This window comes from Pinus tabuliformis, chromosome X (genome assembly GCF_031772625.1).
Source record: "Pinus tabuliformis cultivar Carrire ecotype Pingquan chromosome X, CPIR1, whole genome shotgun sequence".
NCBI classification, from domain to species: Eukaryota; Viridiplantae; Streptophyta; class Pinopsida; order Pinales; family Pinaceae; genus Pinus; species Pinus tabuliformis.
In genome coordinates this window covers 103,827,355-103,841,541 of record NC_142308.1, presented here as the reverse complement: position 1 = coordinate 103,841,541, position 14,187 = coordinate 103,827,355, and the positions used below count along the sequence as shown (strand labels likewise).

The following is a 14,187-nucleotide window of genomic DNA, read 5'->3' as shown; positions in this document are numbered from 1 at the left end:
GGATGGTTCATTCAGGAGGTCGATCTAGACATACAAGATGAAGGTTTGCGCATTGTATGGAACACTATTCGATTAACACTTGCATTGGCCGCTCAGAAAGGATGGAAAGTTCATCAAATGGATGTGAAAAGTGCTTTTCTCAATGGGGATTTACAGGAAGAAGTGTATATGACACAATCGTCAGGTTTTGAAATTGAAGGGAAAGAACATAAAGTCTGCAAATTGATCAAGGCTTTATATGGATTAAAACAAGCTCCCTGAGCTTGGTATGAAAAGATGGATGAATACCTTAAGAAAGTTGGTTTTCAACAAAGTGAATTTGATGATACTTTGTATGTGTGGCAATAGGGAAAATATCTGGTAATTCTTGTTATGTATGTAGATGATTTGATCATTACTAGCAACCATGATGATCATTTTGCATAGGTGAAAAAGGAGTTACATGCAGGTTTTAAGATGATAGATTTGGGATTACTTCACTACTATCTTGGAGTTGAAGTCTTCCAACATCCACATCATATTTTCATTTCTCAGAGTAAGTATGCAATAGAGGCTCTTCAATGATTTGGCATGCAGGATTTCAATCCCGTTCTTACCCCCATGGAGCAAAACTTGAATCTTTCAAAATTTGAAGGGGGGGAAGGTGGAAAGTACGACTTACAGACAGTTGATTGGCAACTTGATTTATTTGACAAATACTCACCCTGATCTATCTTATGTAGTCAGTATTCTTTCACGTTTTATGAAGGAACCACGAGACAGCCACTGGAATGAAGCCAAAAGAGTTCTTCGATATATTCAAGGAAAAAAAGATTTTGGTCTTATTTACACAAAGACTAAAAACTTTATACTTGGTGGATATTCTGATGCTGACTTTGCTGGAAGTATTGATGATCAAGCATCAACATCAGGTTATTTAATGAACATGGGGTAAGCAGCAGTATCTTGAAGTTGTAAGAAACAAGCTACAGTGGCCACTTCTTCAGCAGAAGCAGAGTACATTTCAGCATGGGAAGCAACATGTGAAATTGTTTGGTGGCGCAGAATTTTCTAGGACTTGGGCACTTCTTAGATAGAAGCTACATCATTATTTATTGATAGCCAGTCAGCCATCAAACTTGCCAAGAACCCAGATTTTTACTCAAAGAAAAAGCATGTGCTCACCAAGTATCATCATATTAGACCTCTCATTTCCAAAGATGTCCTTAAGCAAATTTATTGTCCTTCTGAAGATCAGATCTCCGAAATTTTCACGAAACCACTTGGCAGAATAAAATTTACTAAGTTCAGGGATGAACTTCGTATCTGTTGTAATGTATCTTTGGATCATGGGGGGAATGTTAGATGATCCAAAAACAAAATATGATCATACGCTATAAAGTTGGAATAAAATAATTATTAATTTAAGATATTAAATTAATAATTATTATTCAAGAATGTTTAATTATTTAATGGAGATATTTATAATTAGTGTATTGTTGTAACAAGATATGACTCTCCAAATGTGTTGTATCTTAGGCTCTATTTTAGGAGATTTGTTAGCTAGTTGTTTTGAATAGCATTTATTGTAAATGGACACTTGTTATTTAGTAAGTGATCCATAATTAGAGGTAGTTAGGACATTGAGCTTATAAATAGCTCATTGCAAGAGTGTTTGATTGCTCGCGCTGCTTTTGTACCTGTTGTGAAAGCCAACCAAAAATCGTTCTTCCTTGAGTTCCTCCAACTGTGCGAGCCTCTCCTCCAGGGCTCCGCAATCCATCATACCTATGAGCGCAGTTATGCACAGACTGGGCACGATGTATTCCATCAACATTACGGCTTCCACTCCATAGACTAGCCAAAAGGGTGTCTGTCCCGTCAGTTTCTTGTGTGTCATCCTATAAGCCCATAATATTGCGGGTACGCACAGGGCCCAATCACTTCGCTACACATTGCATACCTTGGTCAACACATGATCCAGGTGGATATTGGTGGCAATCCGCCAAGTCCACCTAGACCCCCACCATTGTTTCTTTCATCTTTCAGTTTCCTTAATTGTAGCACAGTTTACTATTTTTAGTAGTTTTTTGGGTCTTGAACTTCTGAAGCCGTTTTGAGGCCCTAAATGATGTTTCTTGGGAAAACTAGGAGCAACATGGGTCCATGGACCGATGTTTCTCTTCCTATAGTTGTCATTATTAGATAGATATTTTTAACAAGATATCGTGTGTGTCAAACTAAGATCGTATGCCAAAGTTACAACCCCGCGAAATTGATGTACCAATTTACCCAAACGGGGCCCACAGTTTGGCGTTTCATCTTCTAGGGTTAGGTTTTTGGATGTTTAGGGTTTTCTGTTGTTTCTCAATAATAAATAGGCCTTCGAGCCTCATTGTAACATAGTTCAGAGGCATGTAGTTGCCACATCTCTTCTCATAGATAAGCTACCATCGCCCTAGCTGGTTTATTTCCATTTCTGTTTGTAAGCATATTTCAGCATTTTACAGTAATGAAATGATGTATTATTTCTATTGAATCTATGTATTTATGGTTATCTCTGTAATTTGTTGTGCTCCCATTTAAATCTAGATTAGTGGTATCAGAGTGGTCTGCTTTTTCTTTGTTTTTCTTTGCATGTCCCCAATGAGGTCAGGATACAAGGAGTTAGGGCTTGAGCTGGTCGAACCTTTGCAAGACCAGCCTCGCAAATTCCGATGGCCTCCCATGACAGATGAAAAGAAAGATGAGGGGGCAGGAGATCCTCAAAATCTTGCTCGACGAAGCCCTCGAGTGGCAAAGGAACACGATGATGGACAACTTTACCTAGATCCTTCAGCGACTACCCAGCATCGGCTTCCAACAGCTACTCTAGAAACGCTACACCCTTTAAGGTACAAGTTAATGTTGAGATCCCCATCTTTGAGGGTCAAATAGATGCAGATGTCGTAGATAAATGGTTAAATCTACTAGAAGGGTATTTTTCTGTTCCTGATTTTTCGAGGTAGGAAAAGATTATTTTCGCTCTTCTCAAAGCAGCGCCCCATGTCAAGGACGTGTGGGAAACCTATTGTGAGCGGAAGGATGAAAGTACAGGCTCACTATTTTCAGTTGCACCCACTTGGAATTCATTTCGAACTGACATCAAGGAGCAGTACTACCCTGTCAAAAGCTATGAGGATTAATACATAAAGTGGACCACGCTATAGTAGGGAAGGGACCAATACGTGCCAAAGTTTACCAATATTCTCCATACCCTTGGCACAAAGTTAGGTATTAAGGATTCAGAGCAGCATTTGGTACTCACATACCACGGCTGCATGCACAAGTACATCCAGGAAGAAATAGAATTCCTGAACATCTTCTCGCTCGGCACGACATATCGATATCCTATCAAGGTCAAGCAAAAGATTAACCAGAAGAAGCGAGACTTTGGATCTGTGAATCTGAAGCAAGGAAAAGGTGCCCCCAAACAGCAGAACAAAGGGCAAAGCCAAGGTGGGGTGGCCCAAGACAAACCGCCAAAGCTGCAAGCAAAGAACAATGCTATGAAGCTAAAAAAGGACACGGGAAAGTGGTGTGAGTTCCATAAGAGCTCCACTCACAACACAAGTGAGTGTTGAGCCAAGCAATCACTAGTGGCCGACCTAAGGATTTCAGAATCAGGTACATGTTCCGATTCTGAGTCAGAACCCAACAAGGGGAATGACAAAGGGAAGCAGATTATCAATGCGAAGCCCAATGACACCGTTGCCACCATGAAGATCCAGAAGGAGGAACCCAAAGATCTAGAGGAGGAGGAACGTCTCTTCCACTCTCAGATGTGGGTAAAGGGCTCCCCACTACAGTTCATTGTCGACAGTGGGAGCCAAAAGAACCTCATTTCCGTAGAGGTCGTGAAGCGACTAGGCTTACCAACCACAACACATCCACAATCGTACACCATCAGGTGGCTTCACCAAGGACGGGATCTTCGCATAAGCTAGAAATGTCACCTTCCGTAAAACATCAAGCCCTTCACGGATGAGGTATTGTGTGACGTTGCTCCCCTTGATGTTGTGATGTATTATTAGGACAACAATACTTGTGGAAGCAGCATGCTGTGTATGAATCAAGGCCCCGTGTTGTTATTGTTACTTTGGGAAATAAGTTTTACAGGATACTGTAGGTAGCACCACCTACCGCCATCTCTTTGGTTACTGCAAAACAATGCAGTAAGCTCATTTCCAAAACAGGGAAATTTGTTTTCCTGATGATACGCCCTCAAGGAAAGAAGAAGACGGTGGCCACAACCTCCAGACAGGGCCCCTTCGCATGACAACTACAGATGGACAAGGTCATGGAGGAGTATGAGGACATCTTCACATCCCCCACAAGGGTTCCTCTACACTATCAAGTCAAGAACTCCATCGATCTGACCCTATGTGCATCGCTACCCAATGTACCAATCTATCGATGCTCGGTTCTGGAGAACGATGAAATCAAAAGGTAGATTTAGGAGCTGTTGTAGAAAGGTCACATCTGTCCGAGTTCATTGCCTTGTGGGAGCTCGATCGTGTTGGTACAGAAGAAGGATGGGACTTGGAGACTCTGTGTTAACTATCAGGTGCTGAACAAGATCATTGTCGGTAATAGGTACCCGATCCCACGGATTGATGATTTCCTGGACCAATTGAAGGGGGAAAAATATTTCAGCAAGATCGATTTGAAGTCAGGATATCACTAGGTACCAATCCAACCCTCTAATGTGTGGAAGATTGCATTCAAAGCCAAGGAGGGCCTTTTCAAATGGTTGTTTATGCCTTTCAGATTGACGAATGCTCCTGCAACCTTCATGAGGCTAATGGATGACATCTTGCAGCCATTCACCAGCTCATTTGTAGTGGTATACTTGGTTGATATCCTGATCTTCAGCCATAGTTGGGAAGAGGGCCTCCACCATATCTGATAGGTTCTCCAAATACTACAGAAACACAAGTTATGTGCCAATTTGGAGAAATGCACTTTTGGCATGACCTAAGTTCAGTATCTGGGATACATTATTGATGAATGGGGGTTGCATGTGGATCCAGCCAAGATCCAAGTCATTCGGGATTGGCCATCTCCAACCACTCTGACATAGCTCCGTAGCTTTCTAGGTCTTCCTAATGTCTACCACAGGTTTGTGCTGGAATTTTCTTATATCACTTGGCCCTTGAGTCATGTCACCAAGGGAGGAGCGAAAGCAAAATTCTTTTGGTCTAAGTCTCAACAGAAGGCATTCACGGAGTTGAAAGATCGCCTCTGCTCGGCACCAGTGCTCGCATTACCAGACTTGCAACAACCATTTGAGGCCGAGACAAATGCCTCTAACTATGTTATTGGGGCAGCCCTTACTCAACACAGGCATCTAATGGCATATCACAGTGAGACACTTTTAGAAACAGTCTAAAAGTATCCCAATTATGACAAAGAGATGTATTCCATTGTGCAATCCTGTCGACAATGGAAGCATTACATTTTGGGAAGGAAACGATCATCCACATAGACCACCGACCCCTGCAGTTCATACAGACCCAAGGGAAATTGCAGAATGATTGTCATCAGAAGTGGTCCACATACCTGCAGCAGTTCCATTTGAATATTAAATATAAGAAGGGCAACACCAATAATGTTGCAGATTGTCTCAGTTGACCACCGATCATGGCGTTAACCACCATGCTCAACTCTTGTGGGAACGAGACTTCTAATTGGCCACTTCTCTACAAAAGCGACCCAGAATTTGGCCACGCATACCAGACACTCTTGGAGGGTCAGCATGTTCCAGATTTTAACGTCCATGATGCCTTGTTATTCCACCTGGGTCACCTTTGTGTTCTTTCAAGTGAGCATGCCAATATGATTTGGGAAGCACACTGCAGTCAGCCTGTTGGGCATTTCGGGGTCGAGAAAATGGTGGTAGTACTACATAAGTATTTCTATTGGCCAAATATTCGACAAGATGTCGGGAGGTACATAATATCATGCACTGCCTATGCCATTGCCAAACCAACCATCAAGAAGCAAGGCCTCTGTACCCCGCTACCTACCCCTAGATGAACTTGGGAATCCATCTCCATGGATTACATGTCGGGCCTTCCTTCTACTAAGCATGGAAACAACTATGTCTTTGTGGTCGTCAACAAGTTCTCGAAGATGGCCATTATGGTGGCCTACAAGAAGAATATCACAACAAAAGCCATTGCTAAACTCTTCTTTGAACAAGTGTGGGTACACTTTTGGATCCCACAGTCTATCATCTCAGATCAGGACAGTAAGTTCCTTAGTACATTTTGGTCCAACCTTTGGTCAATGTTGGACACCAAACTCACTAAGTCTATAGCCTTCCATCCTCAAACTGATGGCCAGACAAAGGTTGTGAATAGGATGATCGTACACATCTATGCATGTACAACTCAAAGCATCCACACACATCGGATAAGAGCCTCCCCTATGTTTAGCACAGCTACAATAGGGCTCTCCACAACACGACTGGCCACAGCCCCTTCCAAGTGGGCTTGGGATTCCAGGCACCTTTCCCATTGATGTGACCATGCCATTTGCAGCTACTCGTGTAGATTTAGCGCATGTCCAGTCCGAAATAGATAATGCAAAAAACTTCATTGAGCACATCCAACATATTCACTAGGAGGTCCATAACATTTTGGATAAATCAAATGACAAGTACAAGCAACGACATGATCAAAATCAGGTGCCACACAAGTTTCAGGTGAGTGACAAAGTCTGGTTGCATTTGCAAAAGGAATGCCTTACCAGAGCCTATCAGAAACTCAGACCACTTCGATATGGTCCTTACACCATTACTAGGGCTATGGGAGACAATGCATTTAAGCTCAGCATTCCCCCATTCCTTGGCTTGCACCCAGTGTTTAATGTGGACCACCTTCAACCATACTTTCCACCATTACTAGACACATTCGACATTGCAGAACAGCTCACACCCACAGAGTTAAATCCAGTTTGCATGGAACAAGTTGCAACTAATCGGATCATGGACACATAGATCAAGCACACTCGCCAACAGAATATCCAACTGTATTGAATTTTTGAAGCATGTCAACTCCTTCACTAGGGCAAGTGGCTCACCAGGGACCAAGTTCAACAGAAGTTTCCTCATCTCATGGAGGAACTCAACACAATGGGGACCATTGGTTCCTAAATCCAGTTCAGCGTAGTCTCCAGTACTTTGTTAAATGCTTCTACTGTCCTGTTAGCTTGTGGGTGATATGGTGTGCTTTTCTGATGATACACTTGAAACTCTTATGTGAGCACGCTAATCGTCTTGTTCAGGAAATGTGTACTGCGATCGCTCATCAATATCTTCAGACATCCAAATCGTGTCAATACGTGTTCAAAAAGAAACTTCACGATCGTCGCGACCATGAAATCTTTTATCGGTTGCGCTTCTACCCAACGAGTCAGGTGCTCAATCGCAGTGATAATATATCTCATGCCCGTTTTTCCTTGAGGTTGGATAGGTCCTACGAAGTCAATCACCCACTTTTAAAAGGGTTGCAATGTCATCTGTGGATTCAAAGGCATCTCATCCCTTTGCGATGGTTTACCTATTCTTTGACATACATCACAGGCCTTGCAATGTGCTTTTGAATCCTGATGAAGGGTCGGCCACCACAACCCTGTGCGGTGAATCTTCTATGCAGTCGCTCTCCCTGCATAATGTCCTCCTGCAGTGCCCCCATGAGCGTCCGCAAGGATATTTCTTCGTTCAAATTCAGGTACATACCTTTGCAGTATCTCATCATTCCCCATCTTATATAGGTGCCCCGCAATGACAGAGAAATCTGTCACGCACACCACCAGTTCCTTCTACTGGACAAAGTATCCTTTCAGCGTAGTTCCAGTCATGAGGAAGTGAATTATATCTTCAAAATTTCCATCCGCTACGCGCACAGCAAAGAGTTGCGCATCTGATAATCCTTTCTCTAGACTACTAGGTTCCTCTCCTGTCTCAATGCGCGATAGGTGATCTGGTCCCGCATTCAATCATCTAGGTTTCAAAACAACTTCAAAGTCATATTCTTGGATCAATAAAAGCCATCTGCATATGTGCCCCCCAAACACAAGCTTATTGACCAAGTACTTCAGCACGGAATGATCTGTATACATCTTAAAGTGACCTCTTAGCAAGTAGTGTCGATACTTCTGGAGCGCATACACCATAGCCAGTTCCTCGCATTCAGTGGTGGAATAGTTCTTTTCTAATTTAGAAAATCTGCGACTCGCAAACGCGATAGGGTGATCCAAGCCCTCTCCACTATCCTGTGTTAGTATCGCTCCCAGAGCTATACACGATGTTTCAACATGGACATGAAACTCTTTGTTCTAATTTGGGAAGACAAGAATTGGTGTAGTGACCATCTTTTCCTTCAATATATCTAGGTTTTTCTTGCAATCATCATTCCACCAGAAGCAGTATGATGAGATGCACTAGAATCTAATAGCTAATCTTCATAGAAAAATCACAAATTGGCACCATGTCCTCGACTATACTTAAACTTTATTCAACTGTGTTTTCCTCCCTCTTTGAATTCTCCTTAGATTCCTATCTTTTACAACAACCTTTTGCGAGATGTCTTGAGCTGTTGTAGAACCAACATCTTGGTTTAATAATTCTTCCTTTTCACTTTAACATAAAAGAACCTTTTGATTTGTCTCCTCTTTCTCTTGAGTGAACTCTAGCCACCATTGCTTCTGGTGTTGAGGTTTTAAAACGATTTCATTCCCACTTCTTCAGACATCAGAGCTCCAATAATAACATCAAATTCAATATTTTGTGTTGTTATCAACTTGATGGAGGTTACAAAATGGTCTCATGATTCACGCAGTGAACATACAATGTAATTTCCTTATCTTCTCTTTCAATTTTGACATCTATATTATTTAACTAAAGAATAAGAATATTAAACACATTTAGGTGATCTATGATTTTCTTACCTTCTTTCAACTTCAAGTTGTAAAACTTCTTGTTTAAGTAGATTTGGTTCATTAAGACTTGGTCATATATAGACCTTCCAAGTTGGTCCACAAGCCTGTTATTTTCCAAGCGCTTCACTAGGGGAGCAATACCATACCACGTGCATTCATATTGGGGGATATATATTGAGGAAAAAATGACTATATTGAGAATATAATAAGGGGTAAAATGAATTTATATTTGAAAGTATAAAAATTAGAGCTCAATTTTAATGAAAAAATACAAAGGGGTATAAAAAATGTTAATGATAAAATGGATACCTACAATATCTAATGAAAGTAGGAGTTTTCTAAATTGGGAAGGTGTATTCAGTTCATCGTACTGGTAGGGTGTTAAATAATGTGATTTTTAAAGGTATTTTCCAATATGTAGTCAAATGTCACGAATGCACATAATATGTCAGATGTTCATTGAGTGAAGCCCCTATGCTATTGTCATTTCTCTAACAATGCTAAATAAATCATCATCAACAAGACACAAGCAAATTGTATTGACAACCTTGCATCCAAACCCTCCCATTCATAATCGATCATTGTCACAAACTTCTTACTCCCACCTAATGCCTTATGCAACCCCTATTCTACTAGTAGATTCTAACTTTTTTATTTCCACCAGTCAAAATTGTTTTTTCGCATTAAATTTTTTAGCATTAAATTTTCATAATTAATTATATAGATCTTGTCAAAGACTTCTTACTCCCACCTAATGCCTTATGCAATCCCTATTTTACTAGTAAATTCTAAATTTTTAATTTCCACAATTCAAAATTATTTTTTCGCATTAAATTTCCATAATTAATTACATAGATCTTATCTATGAAAATTTTAATCATATCTTCAACTCCTAAATTATTATTATTTTTAATTAAAAAAATTAGTGGAAAAATGTATGTTTTTCAAAAAGACAATATGTTCTTTAAATAATTCTCAAACCCTATTATAAAATAATTTTGTTACTTGTTTCGTAAACCCTACTCATTTTTTTTAAAATTAAAATCCTAATCCTTTACAAATTTGATTCTCCTCAAAATGTTTTTATACAAGATATTTCTTCCACATTGTGTTTTCATTTCTTCCCACAAAAACCTTTCCCACAAAATCATACCTACTCTCCTTATGAATTTGGTGGCTAGGGTTTATCGAGTATTTGGCATGCAACTGGATCTCTAGCTCTAGCTCTGCCTAAAAAGCTTTCAGCATTCTTCTTATTTCCCTCCTCAGGATTTTTAGATCTCCAAAATATTCAGGTTATAGTGTGGCTTTGAAGAAAAAACATGCCTCGACTTCTCTTCCTTGCGAGATCGTTTGTGGGAAGATTCGATGGCTCTGAACAAAATTGGTGGCCTAACTTCTCTTACACAAGTCAACAAGTTGATGCTTTCAACTTGATGAATTGGTTCTACTTCCACCAATGCTCATCATTTTCTCCCTATTCTGTCGCACTCGTGTCTTTGCTACACTTTGACAAGAAATTACCGACAAAAATATCTCTCTTTGTTGCCTCCATAACAATAAAAATAAAGGGAAAACCCATCTCAAGTCCACAAGCCTTCAGTCCTCCTTTGATTTCTCTGGAACCTTGTCAATTTAACCCTCTAGAACCTGTAAAACTTGTAGAACTAGCAGGCGAGATCAATATCTCTCTCAGGCAATGACCGCAACTCGGCCTCGAGTGTTGTAACACCTTCTTTTATGCTCTGCGATAAATTTTAGGGACCCTGTTCTGCATCCATTTTCTCAGAGAGGAACTTCATGCCCATTGAAAAACCCCAAAATATGCATCACAAGAAGCCCCAAAAGTGGCCATTACATCAAAAAATTCTCTCAACAAACCCTAGCAAGTGGGCCATTATGCAGACTAGTCGGGAGTGTTAAAGGCATTAAGGCAACGAAGAAAAAAGCATCAATGTCCAGTGAAAAATAGCAAACCCCATCGCTAGTCAGAAGGAATACGCCATAAATTTCAAAGAAAAGAAAAATTTGGGCACAAACCACCCGGCTAGCTCAAAAGGGAGACCCAGAAACAAGCCACAAAGAAAAAATGCTCTGCAAGACAGAGTCAAAGACGTGTCGAAATCTATGCAGAGGCTTTTGAAGGCGGTACCAGAGAGAAGCAAAATTTGGGCACAAGCCACCCGGCTAGCTCAAAAGGGAGACCCAGAAACAAGCATCAAAGAGAAAACATGCTCTGCAAGACCAGAGTCAAAGACGCATCGAAATCTATGCAAAGGGTTTTGAAGGCGGTACCAGAGAGAAGTAACGAAAATGGCATGAGGCAGCCGAGAGCACTTCCCAAAATAACCCATGCAGAAACCATGCCGGAAACATATGGATGCCGGCGAAAATAAAGCTCGAGGAAAGAAGAAACCCACCAAAAATGGGAACCTTACGAAAGACCCCTCCAAGTGTCGGCGACAAAATTCAAGTGAGAAAAGGCACGAAGCGCAACCCTCCTCCCATCAACTCTTCCACCGATAGTCAGGCAGCAGCATGACCAGTAGCAACACAAATCACTGGCGGACGACTGGCAAAGCAAGCTTGGAGCAACAACTACAAGAGACTGAATGATGCGACACAAGGGTTTAAGAAAGACATGAATCACAGTCATGGCGGTTAGGGTTAGCAGCCTTTCTAGGGAAGATAAAATCTACATATAGTTTTTTATATTTCCCTTTCAAAATAAATGGTAATAAGGAATAGTATTTAGAGTTTAATTTTTTTATTTTTTTAGTGATTTTTTTTGCTTGAGGTAGTATATAGTTATTGAAATCATCAAAATTATCTAAAAATTCAACAGATATAATATGATTAAATTTTTATCCACAAAATTTCTGACCTAAAACATTTTCACCATAAAATAAAATATCTTAACCCTAGACTTTACTTTCTAAATTAAGTTGTAATAAAAAATAATAATTAATTAATTAATTTTATAATAAAAAATTATATTAATTATAAATCATTTTAAATTTATTTAAGAAAAAAATTTTAAACTTATACATCAAGAAACTCAGAAAAAAGCCCAACACCAACGCATTATGAAGCCCCATCGAAAGTTTACCAACTCGCCTTTACAAATAACAACAAATATAATACCAATAATTCCAATAGGTGTTACTGTATTATTTAATATATATATATATATATATATATGAACTTTCATTTTTCATAGGAGATCATAAATCCTATAAAATCTCACTGAAATAAATTAAATATATGAAGATCACCTCTATTCTATAAGCTATCATCATTTTAAACCATTGGTGCTTTCATAGAAATCGAAAATTCAAAACCTAATTTAGATGAAATCTTTTATCAAAATTGAATGATAATTCATACATATCAGATTGTCAATGAAAAAACATTCAAAGATTTTGGACTCACCGATTGCCAAGAAGACGATGCATTCGGATTATAAGCTCCTCTTCCTCAGGCGAAATGTTTCCACGCTTGATATCGGGGCGAAGATGATTCATCCACCGTAATCTACAGCTCTTACCGGAGCGCTCCAGACCTGCAATTCACTTCTGGGCTATAAATTCAAATGACTTTCCGGTATATATGCATTAAACAGGGATGTAGTTTAAATATTATATGTTTTAGGTTTTTTTTATTACAATTGAGTGAATTATTTTAGTCCAATCTTGATTCAGAAACCTAAAAAAATTTATGATACATAAAATAACAGAAAATGTAAAACTCAAATTTAAAATTCCAACAAATCTCTACTAAATTCCACACGATAAAAAATAAACCCAACAAAACTTCCAAACCTATAACAAAGAGACTACTGCTTAAAGAAGAGTCTCGAGTCTTCGTATATGAAAGAGTATCTGTAATTCCCATAGATTAATTTTTTACCCAAAGCCTATGGGAATACAAGACTCTCCACGCATCAGGTTGTTAGAGAAATTTCACCATGTTTGTCTGTGTAGGACACGTCGCTTCTCTAACCTCAATAATGCATTGAATTTAGTATGATTTTCATTAAATATGAACACTATGCATGGCACGACAAACCTGGATTTGTATGTCACAGCCCTGGACAGCTTATAAAAATGTTACATCTACAAACATCGTGAAGAATACTGTGCTAACCGAATAATCTCGCATATTGCTACATCGACTCCCATATAAACCCAAATTTACAAAATGGAAAATCAGTTGATCAAGAATATTTGATTACCTGCTCTCTTGGGAAGAGAACTCCATTGACCTGCTCCATGGGCGTTGATATAGTCGATTAGAACAGAATCCTCCTGCATTGTCCAAGCCCCGCGTTGAGGGCGTTCCCTATAACACACAGGAGCCCTTCCCATCTTATCACAGCCCAGCTTCCTATAAACTATCGATGACTCAGACTCAGGCAAACAAATCTCAGTTGCATGCTCTTGAGTTTTCAGTACTTGTATTTTCATGCATTATTGCAAATATAATCGGTTCAGGTCTTGTTTGGTGTGGACATTTATGTTTGGTCCTAGACAACTCTATTTCCGTGTCAGAAGGGCAGCTTGGGATACGGCGAATCTGGGTTCTGGCCCAATCAATCCTTATGGCACCTTTCATTCTCAATAATTAAAATGAACTTGTCGCAGTCGAGTTGGTATATAATACTGTATATGATTTTTTTGGAATGAGAGCACGCAACACGTGGGCAGCCTAGTGCAATTTTCATTGGTGATTCAGAGACGTAAAACTTTAGATTCGACAAAAAATTAATGGGCACTTGTCAATTTTCATTGGTGATTCAGAGACGTAAAACTTTAGATTCGACAAAAAATTAATGGGGCACTTGTCAGCGACTTGGAGGATGGAGGAAATTTGTAATTTGACCCATTATAATTTGTATTTTCTGAATACAATACCCAAAATTTTAACAGAAATTACATCCTTAAATGCACACAAATAATGGAAATTGGGAGTTGAACTAATAAATTATATAATTTCTAACACTCTAGTTGCCAAAGTCGAAAATAAATAACTGAGCAATGAATATGAATGTTTAATTAGTGTATAAGGTGCAGAATAGTTGGACATAACGTACACTGTTAAAATTATTATTTATGATATTACTGCTTCAAATTCCAGATTTCCTGTATATTGCTTGGGTTGTGTTGGTATATTTGGAGCTTACCATAATAATAATATTAGCGTAACAGTGTGAAGCTAGTACGA

The 14,187-nt window shown here is 39.4% G+C and overlaps 1 protein-coding gene across 1 annotated transcript in view; it reads right to left on the bottom strand.

Annotated features, from left to right (window-relative positions):
* Positions 1-13,432, bottom strand: part of LOC149138621 (transcription factor WER-like) — a 121,269-nt gene extending 107,837 nt beyond the window's left edge. The window contains exons 1-2 of the mRNA XM_089449579.1: positions 13,199-13,432; positions 12,397-12,526 (exon numbers count right to left, since the gene is read on the bottom strand). Of these exons, the coding sequence (XP_089305705.1) occupies positions 12,397-12,526; positions 13,199-13,430 (362 nt within the window). The 5' untranslated portion in view covers positions 13,431-13,432. The remainder of the gene's footprint in view (positions 1-12,396; positions 12,527-13,198) is intronic.
* Positions 13,433-14,187: the final 755 nt, after the last annotated feature.